The sequence below is a fragment of the Abramis brama genome (assembly GCF_963993115.1).
Source record: "Abramis brama genome assembly, chromosome: 21".
Lineage (NCBI taxonomy): Eukaryota > Metazoa > Chordata > Actinopteri > Cypriniformes > Leuciscidae > Abramis > Abramis brama.
This window is the reverse complement of record NC_139983.1, coordinates 23,621,497-23,639,641: the sequence shown is the minus strand read 5'-3', so window position 1 is coordinate 23,639,641 and position 18,145 is coordinate 23,621,497. Positions and strand designations below refer to the sequence as shown.

Genomic DNA, 18,145 nt, shown 5'->3' with positions numbered 1-18,145 from the left:
AGGTTTATTTAGTTGTTTATATGTGAAGAGTTCAGATGCAAAAGCCTCTAAGTGCCATCTGAAATTTTCTTCTTGAATGATCATTTTTATCAAGCTTGCAATTTAAGTTCAGTAATTTCACTTAAATAGCAATGAAAATGACCTATTAATTGTCATTTAAGTGAAACTACTGAACTTAAATATACAAGCTTGATAAAAATGATCATTCTAGAAGAAAATTTCAGATGGCACTCTTCATGTATATGCTTATATTACTGTGATTATATGTTCATTTGTATGTGAGCATTTATTATGCTTGTTTATTTTTCGCTTTTTTCCCTCCATTTAATTCTGTAACAATCTGATGCTTGTACTGTGCTTGAGATAAAAATAAATAAAAAAAAAGAAAAAAAGAAAAAGAAGAAAGAAAGAAAATAATGCAAGTCTGATTCAAACTCTTATCACACACACTCTAAAGTGTTTCTGACTGCTAGGCCACAGCTCCGACTACAAATCATCATTAACCCAAAGATGCAACATTTCCATAACACAAATCAAGCTTAACCACGCTCTCGAGCTCCAATTGACCCAGCCAAACATCTGATCTAAGTTGAAACAGCACACAATCAAAACATGGATTGACAGCAGACCACAAACATCTGTTGCTGCTCGCAGCTGATGTTTTGAAATATATAAATCAATAGGATGATCAGTAAATCACACTCGGAACTGTCACAATATTATGCATTAGTCTGAGGGAAGTCAGAGGGGCCGAGGCTTTCGTTGAAGCAGCATGAAATGCCTGCTCGTATCTGCATGCGAAATGTAATTATGGAATCACCCAAGTGAGCTGGGCCACACATCTGCCACAGCATCTGGCGGGGCTCTCATCTCGAGTCGCCCGCTCCGTTCTGTACAATTCAAATTCCATGCCTACAAGCACATTAACGCAGATTACAAAGCGCTCAATCTCTACTTAAGGTTCATTCTCCGCTCAGGGGACAATAGAGGAGATTTGTGTCTTTTAATTTTGCAGATTGCTGTGCGTTACTCTCAAATGAGATACATTTGCATGAAAGGCTGCGAACAGTTTGCCAGGTTTCGGAAAGATGGATGGAAGCCGATGTGTTACTGTAGGCGGCAACGCAGATTCTGGCATTTACCCGTGTATTGAAGCAGACTAAATTTCTTCTGAATCTCAAATGCATGAAAGCTTGGTTAATTGCCGATCATTAGTTTAAACTTCAGGTTAATAAGATCACCGGTTTTGTAGGAGAGAAAAACATTAGACATCTTCCTCTCTCCATCTGCTAATCAGAACTTTTTTAATGCTAAAACGTAATGCTAAAAAAATGTTCAGGTCACATTTCACCCCCAAATCAAAATAAATAGTTATACTGTTTATACAAAAACAAAAGTTTTTAAATCAGCATAAATTAAATTCAGTACAAAAAATACAACCTACTCCGAAACTTTTCAAATTAAGCAATTTGTTTTTAATAATAATAATAATATATTGTCGATATTTTTATTCTTATTAAAAATAATGAAAATAACAATCATTTTATTTTTAATCATTTTTTTTAAAAATAATAATACAATTTTATAATGCTTTTATTTTAATTATTTCAAAAGGTAATAAAAATCTTAGCTTTTTTTTGCATTATTAATGATAACTGATAAGAAAATGTGCTTAAATGTTATAAATAATGTCATAATGCAAAAACATAATCTTAACCGTCTTAAAATAGTCTTAATTAAAGTATAATCTCTTTCTTTCTTTTGATTTTGGAACAAAAATGTTACAGAGATTCACCCCTAAATGTATCTCATGCACTCAACTTTTGATACCTACACTTGAATTTCATGCTTGACTTTATCTTAAAATTGCATCTCATTTGCATGCTGTGTAATATCAGGCTAATTACAAAGAAAAAGTAGGAGAGAGGCAGAGAGAGAGAGAGAGGGAGAGAGCTACTTTAAGTGAGTTGGTCGGGGTGGAAAGACAGGTAGGAGGCGAGCCAGCGCGGGCAGCGAGCCTGCAACTCTGACACGTCCTGCTGTGGCTCAGCAGTGAACTAAGACAGCCCATCACTTCACTGTCAGCACTCTGACCCCCCTCTCTCTCTCTCGCCCGCTCCCCCGCACACACAAGCCATTGGCTTTGAGTCGGAGTAGAAGGACCCCCCACCCTCCGTGCCTGGACCCCCTCTCTTCTCTGTGAGTGATGGCCTGAATGATGACTCTGACCCTAAACCCTGGACCGACCCAGAGTCTCACCAGCCTCACACAGTCATTCTCTCAAAGCCAGAAAGAATGAATGAATGATAGCTCATGTTCTTTAGAAAGAACTGCAGACAGTTTTACAGCATACGGTCATGATGAATATCACAAGTAATATATAAACAAGACATTTTATGGTTAAAGGATTTGTTCACTTTAAAAGTATGTTTATTTGTTTTTCCAAGTCTTCTGAAGCCATCAAATCACGCATGGCACTTATGGTGCAGGTTTGACAAATATATTTTTTAATATAAAAAGTAAACAAAAACTAATCAGAAATAGTGATCTGACAAAACATTTTCTACAACCTAAACTAACCTTGCCTTGTCATAAAAAGGTCAAATTATCTTATATTTTTGGAATAAGTCGGAATGTAGAAAAACATATTTTCTTCCGTTTTGTGGCGCACATCTGAGTGAAGCGGATTATCGAAAAAGAAAAAAATGTAGGGCGGGGATTTGGTTTTATCCATTGGTTTGATTGGACAAATTATACGTCACCAGAAAGAAGTCCGTCATTACACTGGAAGATCCACATTCTGATTAAAAATTATGACAAATAAATAAAAATTAAAAAATTAAACATATGCATGGACGAACTGAACTTTAAGAGTTTTTGACCTTGTCACCCCTTACAAAAAATAAGTATACTTTAAGTTAGTTAAGTGAGTTTTTACCTAGTTATATAAAGGACAATAAATAATTAAAGTTCAAGTATATTTTTAAGTACACTTTATATAGTTGTATACTAATATTAATGTTCTAGTAGTATACTTGTAAGTGTACTATTTCAATACTAGGGTCTAAATTAGCTTTTTAGTGTAGTGTAACAGTAGTAAATGTTGAGTACACTAGTTTACAACTATGTTTTTCATTTGTACAGCACCTATAGTACAAGTAACACAAGTATACTGATAGTTTAGTTAAATACATGTAGCACATTTTTTAGTTAATGAAACACTTATAAGTTTACTCTCGGTAAACTACTAATTTTGTAGTTTTATATGTATACTTTTACGTTTAACTGAACAACATACATAGTTTACTATTTATATATTATTTTGACACTTTAAATATACTGCTATGTTCCTATTTAGGTATTAATTTTTATACTTGAAATATACCTTTAATGGTACTTTAACTCTTTCCATGCCAGCGTTTTTTAAAAAAAAGTTGCTACCGCCAGCATTTTTTTATCATTTTAACAAAATGTTTAATGTCCCCCTGAATATTTTGTTGTATGAACATCTGAAAATGCAAAATATCAAAAGAAAGAACAGAGCCTCTGCCTGAGTAAAGGTATAGGCCAAATGTACTTTTCTGTCAGTTTAAGCAAGTATACTTTTATTGATTTATTTTAAGTATATTTCTGAGAAGTACATAAAAAGTAGACAAAGTATACGGTCTTATTTTTTAGTTTAAAAGAAGTATACTAATACCACACTTGAACAAACTTCTTTTTAGTAAGGGAAACAGTCCAAAGGGTCTGCAGGGGCCCTCTATAATGTAATTTAGAACATTTTAAACTTTACCCACTTTTTTGACCCGAATTCGAATTCAGTACTTAAAAATCATTATCACAGAAAAGGCATATTACAGTTAATGTATTTATTTAAAAAAATTATGTAAAAAAAAAAAAAAATCGAAATAAAAAAATATTTAATATCTATTTCACCCTTCTGGCCAGGGAAAAAGTTTTCCCAGAGACAGGGTTATGAAGAAAAGGCTTTTTCATATTTTTCCTGTCTCTACTCATTAGCAAGCTTTACCGCTCTTCTTCATTCTTTCCCTCCTCAGTGGCGTATACTCTCTTTTGCATATGGCTTCACTCTGTGAAGAGGACGTCCCGCCGTCAGCGTGCCTCATTCTCTTTGGTGCATGTTGGCTGGGCTCCACGGTGGAGTTGAAGCCAAGACATGTCTAGATAGCCCATCAAAAAACACTCTATGTGAGCCCACGCTCACAGATTTGGTGCTTCTGTGAACTTCATTACTGAAAGTCTCATTATCTAATAAAAGAATGCCAAATTAGATGTATTTACAGGTCAAGAAAATAAAGAAGAATGCCTTTGAAACTCTGTTTTTAGCCAGGTGCTACATCATAATCTGAGTGAAAGCTTTTCCAAAAGCCATCACCAAGGCCAACTTTCGAGTCCTTCTACGAGCGTGATAGCTCTGGGATGTTTTTTCATGCCCATATGTCCGGTAGCTATAAGCAGGGTGTTGCTTTTCCACCGAGGGGTCAAACTTAGTGTTAAAACAGGGAGTGATCAGATCAGCCAACTAGGGCTTTTTCTAATCGCCCTGATGGAAAAGCGTCGTTTTTTCGGAAGCAGGAGTCAGCAGCAGGGTGAGTTATTGTGAAGTGATGGACTACCTCGGACCAGGAGCAATCAAAGAGATAGCCCTCGCATCTCCAAATTACTGCTGCCCATGTCTCAGATTCATCATCAGGGTGCTGGTGCCGATGCCGGCCAGGAGGCTTTGTACAGTTGCAGTACAGGGGCTTTGTACACACACACACACACACAATAGAACGAAGCACTCAGAATTATTTGTGGAAATGAAACCTCTGTAGCAGACGACTGGATCAGTGCCTTCACCTTTTCCCACTCACTGAAATTAAATGACATTTATTTTCTGTGGCAACAATGCATGGGAAATGTTTCAAAACGGCTGATTCCGGGAGCGATGCGATGAGGTGGCTGCCTGCTCGGCCTGTGTGCGTTGATTGATGGAAGTGATGTAAGAATCCGCGTGTGACATCGGTAAGTGCGTAAACTAATGGAGGAATTTCATTAGTCTCTTTTCCAGAATCAAAATCGTTGCTGTTAAAGAATTTTTTTCATCAACACAGCGGATATTAAGTGCAAAAAGCAATTGTGCGTAATACAAATAGCATGTAATTATGCTAAGAGGACGAGACGTTTTTATTCTGAACGCGGCACCAAATGTTTTCTTCACCCCATCTCACCTTCGTACTTTCTGAACCAGACAAACAAATGATGCATAATTGGATATTTCATTTAATGTATTTATTGATTCTGTCTGTTTTCCACTCGGCTATCTCATACAATATTACCAGCGTCGGAGTACAGTCGTCCAAACTTGTCAAAGACGTGGCAGGTGGTGAAGACGGTCTTGAAGGGCTGAAATGATAAGCACATTGATTGGATGTCAGCAGTTTGAAAAAAAAGAAAAAGTTTTACACTCAACAGAGATGGTGCAATTATTAGTTTTTCCATTTAGTTCCCTCACACACACACATACACACACACAAAAAATAATAATACACATGCTTCCAAATGAAAATGTTATTGCTCTGAGCTTCCTCTTTCACAGTTCAGGAAAATGAATGAGTACTCAGTTACGTTGAAGTATCAACTTAATCTCAGATTCGTCTCCGAAAATTCTTTTGGGAATAACTTTTGGGGTCAGTAAGATTACTATACTATAATTTTTTTTCAGCAAGGATACATTAAATTGATCAAAAGTGGCAGTAAAGGCATTTATAATGCTACAAATGTTACAAAAGGTTTCTATTTCAAATAAATGCTGTTCTTTTGAATGTTTTATTCATCAAAGAAGAAACAAATCTAGTATGGTTTCCACAAAAATGTTTCTTGGCCTACAAATCAGCATTTTAGAAAGATTTCTGAAGGATCATGTGACACTGAAGACTGGAGCAATGATGCTGAAAATTCAGCTTTGTCACTACAGAAATAAACTACATTTTAAAATATAAAATAAGACAGAAAACAGATAATTTTAATTGTAATAGTATTTGACAATATTACTATTTTGTATTGTATTTTTCATCAAAGAAATGCAGCCTTGGTGAGCATAAGATACTTCTTTACCATTAAAAAGTTTTGACTTTTATTTTTGAGTGTAAATAACAAATACATGTATATAGTAGAGATATTAAAATGAGAGATAACAATAACAGTTTATAATTTTATAAGGATAGAAAAGCTGAGAAAATGTGGTTTGTTAGGAAAATTAGGTGAATTCATATATTAGGTGAGTTCACATTGAAATCTGACTTTTGATGGCAGATTGTCTTTACAAATCTTAGCAGCACTATTTGAAACATAATTGAGATCTATTCTGAAATTCTAGAGTAGACATGTCAGATTACTAAGCTCTTTTACCCAGAAGAAAAATGTGCAAATTAGTCTCAATTTGTTCTCAATTGAATCTTTTTGCCATCTATGAGAAAAAAGTGAGATATTCAAGAGATCCCATATGTGATTTTTCTTTCTTATAGGCTCATATAAGATTTTAAATGTGAGTTTTTAGCTCAAGACGTGGCCTGGCGAGTAGCGCTCATGCTCCAACGAAGAGCATATGTGAGTAAATCGCATCCAAATCATCCATTTATCCATCCATTTTCCAAACCATTTGTCCAATGTAGGGTGGCAGGGATGCTAGAGTCTGGACGGATGGCCAGTCCATCACAAGTACGCAAGTCATTTTATTTCCAAAAACATTAGTGCTAAGTAAGTGAATTCTGTTATAAATTTTTTACAGTGTAAAAGTTTATTCAGTTCATCAACTGTGCACTAACTGTCACTACAAGTATATTACAATGACTAGCAAAAGCTAATATGATTGTATCTCCACTCCACAAAAACAAACACTATCAAAATCTCTCTTCCCCGATGCCTGGGTGACCACGCCATCCTCACAGTAGTTGCTGTGACTAGCAATGGCTCTTCATCACTGCTATAACACATTCTCCCAGTCATCCAGTTAATGATGAATACACGAGCCACAACAAATCCTGCCCTCTTTTTCGCAGCACTGCACAAAAGATCTGCGTCAGATATTTTTAGTTGGACTGGATTCAGCTTTTGCTAGTGGCCTAGTTGCTGCAGCAGCTACACAGGCTGTCTCGGAGCATCTCTCAGAGCAAATTGGCTCTCAGTGACCCCCCCTAGAGGCTGACCTGGTCTAAAACACGCAACCTGAATCTCCACAGCCGCTTAATGCAAGAGCCTGTGAGAAGCACTGCTGTGTTGGAATGAAAATAACAGACTGGAGTAAGAATGGGAAGAGGAAAGGGAGGTTGGAAGGAAGGAAGGCGATTTAATTATATATTTCATTTTTTTAAGACTAAAAAAAGCCGAAGTTGAGCAAGGACAAACTAATGTCATAGACTGGGGCGCTGACTGTTTCCCTCTGGCAGGCATGCATGTGATCCTTCTGTCAGTCAGCGTACGCCACCATGACAATCATCTGTGTGTCATGGCCTGGGGAAACGCTGCAGCTAGCTGTCCTTGTAAACAGCACTCCACACTAACTCTAACAACTGCACAAGAAACGCAAAAGGACATCATCTCCAAAGTGGAAAACAGAGTAATTCACATCGTTCACTACACAACAAAAATCAAACTTCAGAAATTAGATTATTGCAAAAACTTTGATTTCTGTCCCACAACAAGGCTCAGTTTGTAGACGCATAATTAATGACTAATGACTGATGTTTGTTGGTGTAGGTATCTGCGTACGAGCTGAACTACAACGGCTTTAAGGTTTAAAACATGGTGATAATAAGGATCTTACAGTAACCTGTTCTTTTATCATTGATTAAAAAGTATTGAGTGGTTCAGAATTCTAGTATCTATTTATAAACCAACCTATTTCTTTTAACATTAACAAATGGCCTTAACTGGAATCAGCGAGACACATTTCTAAAGTGCCCTCAGTCCTCCTGAATATATAAAATGAATCTCTCCTCTAGCTGATGTTCTTATTTGTCACGTCAACCTGTTCTCTTAAAATAGCTGTAACCCATGTTCTTTGTTATCTTTCACCTCAGAGTGTTTCATTTAACAGCTACATAACAGCAGTGGAACAACAGCGGACTTCAGATAAGCACTCAGGGCACTTAGACACTTTTTAGCCCATGGAACCCATATTTTAACCAAGCATTTGTTGCCTCTCTCGCCAACATTACCCAATAAAAACAGACAAGGGATAAAAAAAATATGAGATTGATTTATTTGCTCCAATGTTCTTCGGAATGAAGCTTTTCTATTTTTTCCCCTCACAACTGAAACCAATTAGCACAGCTAGCACTTGTAGTGCAGAAGGTAGGTCAGCCTGGAGTAATAAAAAAGTATTGACTTTTCTCTGACTGTAAGCAGGCTGAAAGGGGTGCCGCGGCCTTGTCGTACATGAAAAGAGCTCCATTAATTTCACTTATTTCAAGAAGGGCCCCTGTCAAGTCCTAATGCGTCCAATGCACTTTTCGCATTCATACACGCTGACATCTTAGCTGGGCCTCAGCCGAAATGAGTTTACATTATTTTAGCTAGTGAGAAGTTGACGGCGTAATTCCCACTGCACAGCTCTATACAGGCCAGTGGGGAAATGGCAGAGGACTCTTTCATACGTGGCTACTCCTGATCAGGCCCGGCGCCACGAGGGGGCAAAAAGGGGCATTGTCCCTCAGATCTGATTTGTGCCCCCTCAGTTACAATTTGTCCCCCCTCCACCCTCAAAACCCTTTGATGCGTACGATCACACCGGTGTGATTAGAACATTCAGTGCATCACATGATCAACTGCTAAATTCAAATGTGCTTTTGCGCTTCGACTGGCGCTGAGCCAGAGATGCACACGTTCAGTGGTTTTCATATATCTCAACTATGTTTTCAACCAGTATTTTAGGTTTCAGACATTTAAATAGTACTTAAATTGAGTACTAGCAAAAACAAAACATTTATAGTTTGCTAAATACACACTGATGTCTATGGAAGCGGCAATAATAATCCTTTAAATTATAATTTTACATTGTGTTTTAGATATGAGATAACTATACATATCACTAACTATAAGGGTCACTTTATTCTTCTACTAGTTCACCAGCCACTTACTTTTATGTATTTTGGGAGAAATAGATGAATTTGTGAGAATTGTTCAATTCTCTGAATTGTGGTGCAAACTAACGTGATGGCAATGGTCCCCTCAAGATTTATGAAGGCCCCTCTCCCCCCCACTTCATGTGTCTTGGTGCCGGCTCTGCTCTGAGGGGAGCTGCATGCACCCTTTGCATTTCTGACTGCTCAAATGCACATTGCAGTATGTGTTGTTGCATGTGGACTGACAACATTTTTGTTAACAAGTAAAAAGCTATTCAATTTTAATACGAGTTAGAGTTATATACAAATGAAAAAAAAAAAGAAAAGAAAAAAGTTGCACTAGGATTTTAAAAGAGCTTGTGTTCTCAAAAGCACATTTGGTATACGGTTATACGCTAAAAATAGTCTAAAACGCCAATCAAAAACTTAATCAGTCTAAGGTAAAACAAAATCACTATTGTGATCAGCCAAATTTGACAGTGCATAATCATTTCACTTGAAGCGAACATATTTGAAATGTACATCTAATTCATGGAAAGATTAAATAATAACCTCATTAATTACAATGATTATTAAATAAAAAAATAATAACACAAGTAACAACATGCCACTTGAGGCCAATTCTGGGGGGTCATCTTACCCCAGGGGTCTAATTTTATCTCTAATAATTACTTAATAAAAACTATACAAATCTAAAAACATGAATGTGTCCACAAATCCTTCATTAACAAGTAGACACAGAAAAATGTCATAGATCACTATTTTCCAGAGACACAAAATTAGATAAATTATTACATATATATTTTTATTGGATTTCACAACATCTTCCAGAGTGGATGTAAGTACTAATTAAGGCATGCACAAATTTTATCAGTGAAACTCAAATTTTATTTAGTGGATAATCACTGTGCTTTATCAACAGAATGCATTATCTAAATCCCTAATGTCATTTTCATTCTCTCTTCAGAATGCTGTAGAATATGACAATTAAGTCAGTGAAAATCATAAATTTGATATAATCAAGCTATTTCAGGTGACATGACCCCAGTGTGACTCTCAATCAGCTAACACACACAGACAATTTCAGTAAGATTAACTGACAATACCAGAATGATGCATTTTTTGCGCAGTTACGCAATGTTGTGAGGCTAGAGTAATCCTTCTGTGTCTATTGAAGAGACCTAGTGCATGCCAACTAAATGAGATTCCTGCTTAGTTATTACCTGCAACAGTCTCATATAATTGGCACGTGAACACAAATCCCTGTCCTTGGAAGCTTACGTACAGTAATTCTGATTTTATTAATTCAATCACACTGTGAAGAGAAAAATAACTTCCATTCATGCTATGCAAAAAATCCAATAGCTTTCAAGTAGCTGCACGAGCCACAGCACAGATGAAATTCAGAAGGGTCTGTTTTCATTGTCAGAATGACAGAGGAAACCAGTTCATATTTGAATAAACATGCATAAAGAAAAGCACAGATGGAGGAGACTGTGTAAAGGAAATGGGGGTTAGAAAAGTACATGGTACTGTGGAGTAATTTTATCTCACTCTGAGATCTCTACAATACAATGATTATTTGCACTGTGCATTTTAGATACTTTAAGTTTAAGTGTAAAAATGACACAAAAATGAGAGCCAGAGGTGTGCTCATTTAGTTTGTTTTGTCTGGAGGCAAATCAGGCAGTGATTCCACAAACTATATATATATATATATATATATATATATATATTTTTTTTTTTTTTATAATTTTTTTTTAAATAAAAATACTAATAATTATAACAAAATATGAAATCATTACAATGCACATTTCGTAACTTTTAGAGTCATCCAAAATTGACTGTTAAATTTGTTGCTGACGGATGGTATGAATTTTCTAAATGTTTAAGTCAAAGGCCATTTCAAATCAGTTTGCAACACATTATATTTATTTACTATTTATATGAATGACGATAAAAAAGGAAATGCTGACATAATAGAAGAAGGTGTAAAGTTAATTGATACATATGTAAGAAAAAAGTGAGAGGCATGTCAGGCGAATTGTTTATTACGTGGCAAATGAAGGGGCCGAGGGATTTTATATCCCTATAAAATGGATATAGTGAATCACCCAGAGGCTCTTGGTCACTAATGTAGTCCGGTCTGGGATATGAGCATATGTGTGTGTGTGTGTGTGTGTGTGTGTGTGTGTGTGTGTGTGTGTGTGTGTGTGTGTGTGTGCATAATAGAAACACTCACATGCCATTTTCTATCCTGGAGTCAAAGTAGGTTGTCCTACTTTTATATCACTTATTTATTGCTCATTATGAATATCATTCGCATTTAAACACACCTCATATATCACACATATCATGGTGATGCATTATTCTGCCAGTGATTAACAAGAGCAGCCACTAACAAAGCATCATTTTAGGCTAAATATTCCAGTTGCCTACAACAATAATTAAAAAAAAAGAAAAACTGCTCCAGTTGTGCTTAGAGGCAATATTCAAGGGGGGACAATGGAGATGGGGGTCTAGCAGAGGAAAAAGCAATTACTGAAGCAACATTAGAATAGAAGAGAGAGAAAATAAATGTATGCCTGTGTTGGTATTCTGGCGCTAAGATATATCAGTTTGAAAAGATGATTGATGAAAGTCTAATGTAAGGCGATGGAGAGGCTTTTGCACTGAGGCAATGCCACCGCCAGCACTTTATTAGCCACCGTAATTAGCCCTGGTGGTTCAATTTGTTAGAATTGGTGGTGATGATGCAAAAATCAGATCGCAGGGCTGGCTAGTCAGGGGCCAGCGTACACCCTGATGAAGGGTCATTCTTGTCAAGGGGCTATTAACTAATGCACTAATTACAGAGGAGAGGGAACAGCGCAGCACCCGTGCCTCTCTGTCTGTCCGCATCACTTCTGATCCACAACTACTGGGCTGACAACACACCGCTGTGGACCGTCACTTCATATCTTAAAGAGCTCAAATCATCGTAATGCCGCCTTTCACTGATTCCTTTTAAGGGTGTTATTTCAACTATAAGTAAATTGTAGACATTCATAAATTAAACTCTTTTAAAAATCGAAACACTTTTTTTGTTGTTGCTCAGACTAGTGTATTTTATCATACCAGTGTATGTACTGTACATGCATCAAATACATTTTCTGCAATTTTTTTTTCCTGAACCATCATGAATAAATGTAATTTCCTCCTCAAACTGCCATTCATTTTTGAAGTGGAAATTACATTTTTAAGAATTTTAAGAAATAAAATAGCTCACTGCCTTAAATATTTTATCCTGAATACAATTAAATAGTATTTTCATACTTTCTGCAAATTTATTTCTTGATTCAGGAATGTCGCAAAATACAAATTTGATACTTGCAGGGACTTGCTTGATACTCGCTCTGCACTGAATTCATTGCAAGTACACTTAACTTTTGATAAAAACTTTTAAAAACTATTATAACAAACTGTTGTTGGAAATGACAAGTGAGGAACAGCCATATATTATACTGTATATATATATGGCTTCACACAATAAAAATTCTAAAAGTTTTACAATTCACTATGTTTTATATATATATAAAGAGAGAAAAAAGTTAAAAATAAATCTGTTGTGAAATGGAGGAGAAAAAAAGACAAAAGGACAGACAATGCAAAGGTTTAACGTCTCTAACCATAACCAGTTAAGTTCACTTAGTTCAGGAAAACTTTTGTTTTTAATGGACCTCATTGTTCAAAGGGAAAAAAAAGACCTCAAAAGGGTTTTATAAAAGGACCTAGATTCAAATATCAGAGGTAAAGTTCATTAGTTATGTATCTGAGCATGTCTGAAGCCTCTGTAATTCTTCCTGCATCACTTCCTTTTATCTCCACAATTGAGATAAATCACCAAGCACTGCTTTCAGGTTAAGACATGTTAATCTGGGAAATAACACATCTCAAGGTGTGGGTCCTATGAGGGGTGGGATGAACAAATGAATGGAGAAGAAAGGAAAAAGAGAATGGGTATAATTAAATCAGAGATGCACTTGGAAATTACCATATCCATCATTATCTTCATGCGAGTCAATGCAAGGGAAAAAAAGCGAGGGGCTTAGGAGATTTATTAAAAAAAATGGTTTGTCTGCAACGTATTTCTCATTGGTAACCGTCAAAGGTAGGCAAACGTGGAACATTTATCAAGCCACAGACAAATGACACTGGGTTACTAGTTAGACAGTGTAATAAGTGCCATCTAATTTCCTCTTTAGAATCAATTTATGTTTCAAAGCTTGGGATCGTCATCAAGGGACAAAGCTTTTCCTGTGAGAAACTAGTTTAAATTTCTTTTTTCACATAACGTACACTGAATTTTTTTAAGCCTTTTTCAAGATTTATGCATTTCAATTAATAGTAAAATTTCATAAAATTGAATTGAATGATCCTTACATATTCTAATTGAATAATCTTTACATATTTTATAAGGATTATATATATATAAGGAGTGTACCTAAGCAAAACTACTTTATTCAGGCCTTTTCCACATTATGCTTTCATGGGGAAATATCTGAATATGAACAATGTCACATTCTTATGTTTATTTATTTTTTAAATGTTAAAATGTTTTACATTTAAAAAAAAAAAACTATTTTTTTTCTCAATGGGAGACAGTATTTTGTTATACAAGACAGAGATACATATTCCAATTGCGGTTTGCATAAATCTAATATCCGAATCAAACCCATCGAGAGTACCGTCATCTTAACATGCATAATTCTCACGGGAACATCAGTGCCTCTGGCGCCTGGGTCTCGGTGTGACCCGGGTTAAATGGAGGGCATCTTTTGGAGTACATTACTCTCTTAGAAGTCTAATGCATTTTGATTAATCAAAAACAGCTCTGCAGTCGCACTCTTCAGAGAAGGACGTAAATAAATAAATAAGCAAACAAAATAATTAGAAAAAGCAAAACGTACCCAGTACCCCCCAGTGATAGAGGAATGGATGGGCTCCTTGATGATGAGGTGGGAGAGAATGAGCGAGTTCTTCCAGATAACTTATCAAAGTAGTGTTGAGGGGGAAAGAATAATCCATTCAAAGCAGAAATGCAGTGCGTATGTTGCATGAGCTTGTTGCATTAATTACAGACACTGAGGCAGCTTTGCGAAGGGTTAATGAGTCTGGCATGTGCCAACAGATCAAACGCAAGAATGCCATGAACAAAATTGTAGTTGGTTACTTCTGCAAGCCTGTTCATGCTCAAGTAAAAAAAGAAAAAGGTAATGGGAACTTTAATTCTTGTAATTGTGAGTTTATATCTCACAACATACTCTATATAAGAATCACAATAATTGTTTGTCTCCAAATATGAAGATATCTTATAATATAAGATTTTATATTTTACCATGTGTCTTTCTATTTCACAATATCAAGAAATAAAGTCATATACTGTATATTTAGTGCATTTGCCATTAAAAAGGGGATTTTATATATATATATATATATATATATATATATATATATATATATATATATATATATAATGTTATTCCTGTGATGGCAAAGCTGATTTTCAGCATCATTACTCCAGTCTTCAGTGCCACATGATCCTTCAGAAATCATTCTAATGCTGCTGATTGGTGCTCAAGAATTTGTTATCTTATAATACATTATCAATGTTGAAAACAGTTGTGTGATTTAATATTTTCCTTAATATGACCTTTTTTCAGGATCTTGATGAATAGAAAAAAGTTCCAAAGAACAGCGTTAACTTAAAATAGAAATCTTTTGTAACATTATAAATGTCTTTACTGTCACTTTTGATCAATTGAATGTGTCCTTGCTGAATAAAAGTGTTAATTTAGAAAAAAAATAACAACATCTTACTGACCCCAAACTTTTGAACAGTGTGGTCTACATGTTAGTGTGGTAAAGCTCTTGTTGGTGTGGAATCACCCCTGAGGCTGAGGGTTTGCCTCCTGTTCAGCTATGGATCAGTGATAATCCTTAAAATGGTGTCCTCTGCCACATCAATTATGCTGATCATAGGCAGGCTCGTTATGCTGAGTCTTCATTACTGTCACCAGCCTCAGACTATCACGGTATAAATCAAGACATACTGGGCCACTTTCCAAAAGTATCAGAGAGAAGCATGTACCACGTCTTTTAACCTGTGACGTATTACGGAATGGCTTGGATATAGTTAAAGTACACCAGTGTCTGATGTATTCTGGGAATGACATGATGATTCTGTTAAAAAAAAAAAAGTAAAAAAATGTATGCCATTGAGATAATAATTAAAACACAGAGCGGAACCGAGGCGCCACATCTAGTATCAACCAAGCATACATGAGCGGTGTCAGCAGTAGGGGCTCTTATTTATTTCATTCCGGAGGAGGTATTTCTGGGCAATTGCGCTGGATGCAGAGGGTAGTGCCTGCTGGTAAGAGCCAATAAAGAACTCTCATCCATGAACGGCCTTCAGCAGAGACACAGTCAATTACCTAATGTGAGGACTTTGAGGGGGGGAGAAAGCCTTTTCTCCTCATTTACTTGTGGGTATTTATTAAATTGCTGTCAAATTTGACAAATTTGCGACGCTCAACATGGAGGTTGTTTTGGTGGGGGTGCGTGGGTTCACCCCCCCCCCCCCCCCCATCACCATCACAAATCCCATATCCCTTTTTCAGAGAAATGCCAGCACACAATGCGTTTTGGCAGTTCTACATGTGCATGCTAGCGAAACGTGTACCTTTTTCCCCTGGAGGTACTCCTCGTGCTCATCTCGGAAGTGCTTGGTCCCATATGCCACCTGCTCAAAGGGGGTGGAGGTGTGCATCAGGCCCTCATACTGCTTGTTTTGGCTTGTGTTTAAAAATGGAAGGAAACTGTGTGGCAAAAAACACAAAGACATATGAATTAAAATACTTAATTAGCTACTGTAATATACTATGAATATTATTTATTTGATCAAAATACATAAAGAAATTGTGAAATATTATGCAAGTTTCTATTGTACTAGATTTTAAAATCTAATTTAATCCTCTGATTTTCAGCATCATTACTCTAGTCTTCAGTTTCACATGCTCCTGCAGAAATCATTATTTTGCTTATTTGGTGCTCACAAAACATTTCTTGTTATAATCAATGTTGAAAACAGTTGTGAGGCTTGATACTTTTGTGGAAACCATGCTACAATTTTTCAGGATTCTTTGATAAACCATTAATTTGAAATAGAAATCTTTTTTTAACATCGTAAAAATTTGTTACTGTCACTTTTGATCAATTTAGTGTGTCCTTGTTGGATAAAAGTATTAATCTATTCAAAAAATCACATTAAAAAAAATCGTACTGACCCCACATTTTTGACAGTAGTGGATAAAAATAGGAAAAAAATGGGAACATATTTTTCAACACCAGCTTTTGGAAAAGAGCATAACCTCAGTGTTGGCCCCATTACTGGCCTCTGGTCTTGGCTAACGCGACTGCTAAGAGCTAACACTCTGCTATTTTCACAGCACAGCACATGTTACTTATACATCATCACATTGCCTCATCCCTCCCTCGCAGGCACTTTTCATTCTAGTCCAGATCATTTCCAAACCCAAATCGCTTCTTAATCGTTGTGATGTCTTGTGGTTGTTTCTGCACATGCTGCGAGTTTGCTGGGCACACGTTCAGTGCAAAGAGCGGTTACTTAGGAAAAATGCCAGATGTTAATTACAGCGAGGTTGATTTTGTAAATTGTACCCAAGACACTTTGCCTGGAGGAAGATTTATCCAGTGCGGTACAAGAGGTGTCTGCGCGAGGCTGGGTAAACGTCCGCTGGGCATTGGCTTGGCTTGTCACAAAACAAACAAACAACCAACAACCTTGGCACTTTCTGTGAACACAATCTGCAAAGAAAGGTTTTTTTATTCCCAATGCTTGGTGTGTTCGTTCCCTTTTATGATGATGAAACCAGAAGTGCAGGTGAAGCCCTGTCCTCTTTAATGAAATCAAAACAGACAAATATGGAAAATGTAACCATAATCACTCCACCAGGAAAAGTTAAAAGTTTGCAATCAATTGCAAAACTGCCACATACTGTATTCAGAGTAAAAAAAACAAACAAATGGGATTATCTAAACACACATAAGATCGAAGACTGTCTCATATTTTTGAATGAATGCTTTCTGAAACACCTGTTTAGGAAAAAATATAAATGAATCCTAGCTGCGCCAACTATAGTGAAACTTTCTGGCAGTTTGAGTTTGTGAGATAACACTCTCTTTAGTTATCTCCTCAAAGAACCATCCTGAACAAGATCATTATTTATTAGAGGACTTCTCCTGTCATGTAAGTACCACATAAGCAATAATGCTTGGTAAAGCTTTGATGGAGCAAGGTAAAAAAGGGGGTGACATCAAACACCACGCTGGCCCTTTAAATAATGGCCCAATCTCCCACAGACATCCTTATCCACTAGAGACACTAGCCTCCCTACAAGACAGATTACAGTGCAACCCATGCTAATGTGCACATGGGACGGACATCACAGAGCAAAAATTAATGTGGCCCCAATGTCCCAGAATACACAACGCTTCTGCTGCTTGCCGGCTGTTTCACTTACTGCTTTCATTGCCACTGAATTGCATTTTAATAGGGTAGTTTTTATTCATTGAAAGCCATTAAGGAAAGTTTGACTTCTCGCAGGGGATCTTTTGGCAGTGCAGACCAATGCCCAGTGACAACACCCTAGGAGGCCACCGAAACGGGAAAAGGGGGAGTGCAATAGGAAGTAAAATGAAAGAACAGAGAAGAAGCAGGGGGAGAGAAAAATATGTATAGATGTATGTATTCAGTCTTTCTCTTGCACATTTGTAAACCAAACTGCAGGGTAACACTTTTAAACAGAATCAAATAAAAGATTAAATGAATGAATGAAAGAATGATAGCTTTTATAAATCACTCCAAGAAATTATTAAACTTTATTTTATAAAGTAATTCAAATTTATTTTTAAAAAGTTCATACCACATGAAGCAAATTATTAGTTTACCTGAC

At 36.3% G+C, this 18,145-nt stretch overlaps 1 protein-coding gene across 1 annotated transcript in view; it reads right to left on the bottom strand.

Annotated features, from left to right (window-relative positions):
• Positions 1 to 5,269: 5,269 nt before the first annotated feature.
• Positions 5,270 to 18,145, bottom strand: part of spata17 (spermatogenesis associated 17) — a 29,717-nt gene continuing 16,841 nt past the window's right edge. The window contains exons 9-10 of the mRNA XM_084097091.1: positions 15,853 to 15,988; positions 5,270 to 5,409 (exon numbers count right to left, since the gene is read on the bottom strand). Of these exons, the coding sequence (XP_083953217.1) occupies positions 5,329 to 5,409; positions 15,853 to 15,988 (217 nt within the window). The 3' untranslated portion in view covers positions 5,270 to 5,328. The remainder of the gene's footprint in view (positions 5,410 to 15,852; positions 15,989 to 18,145) is intronic.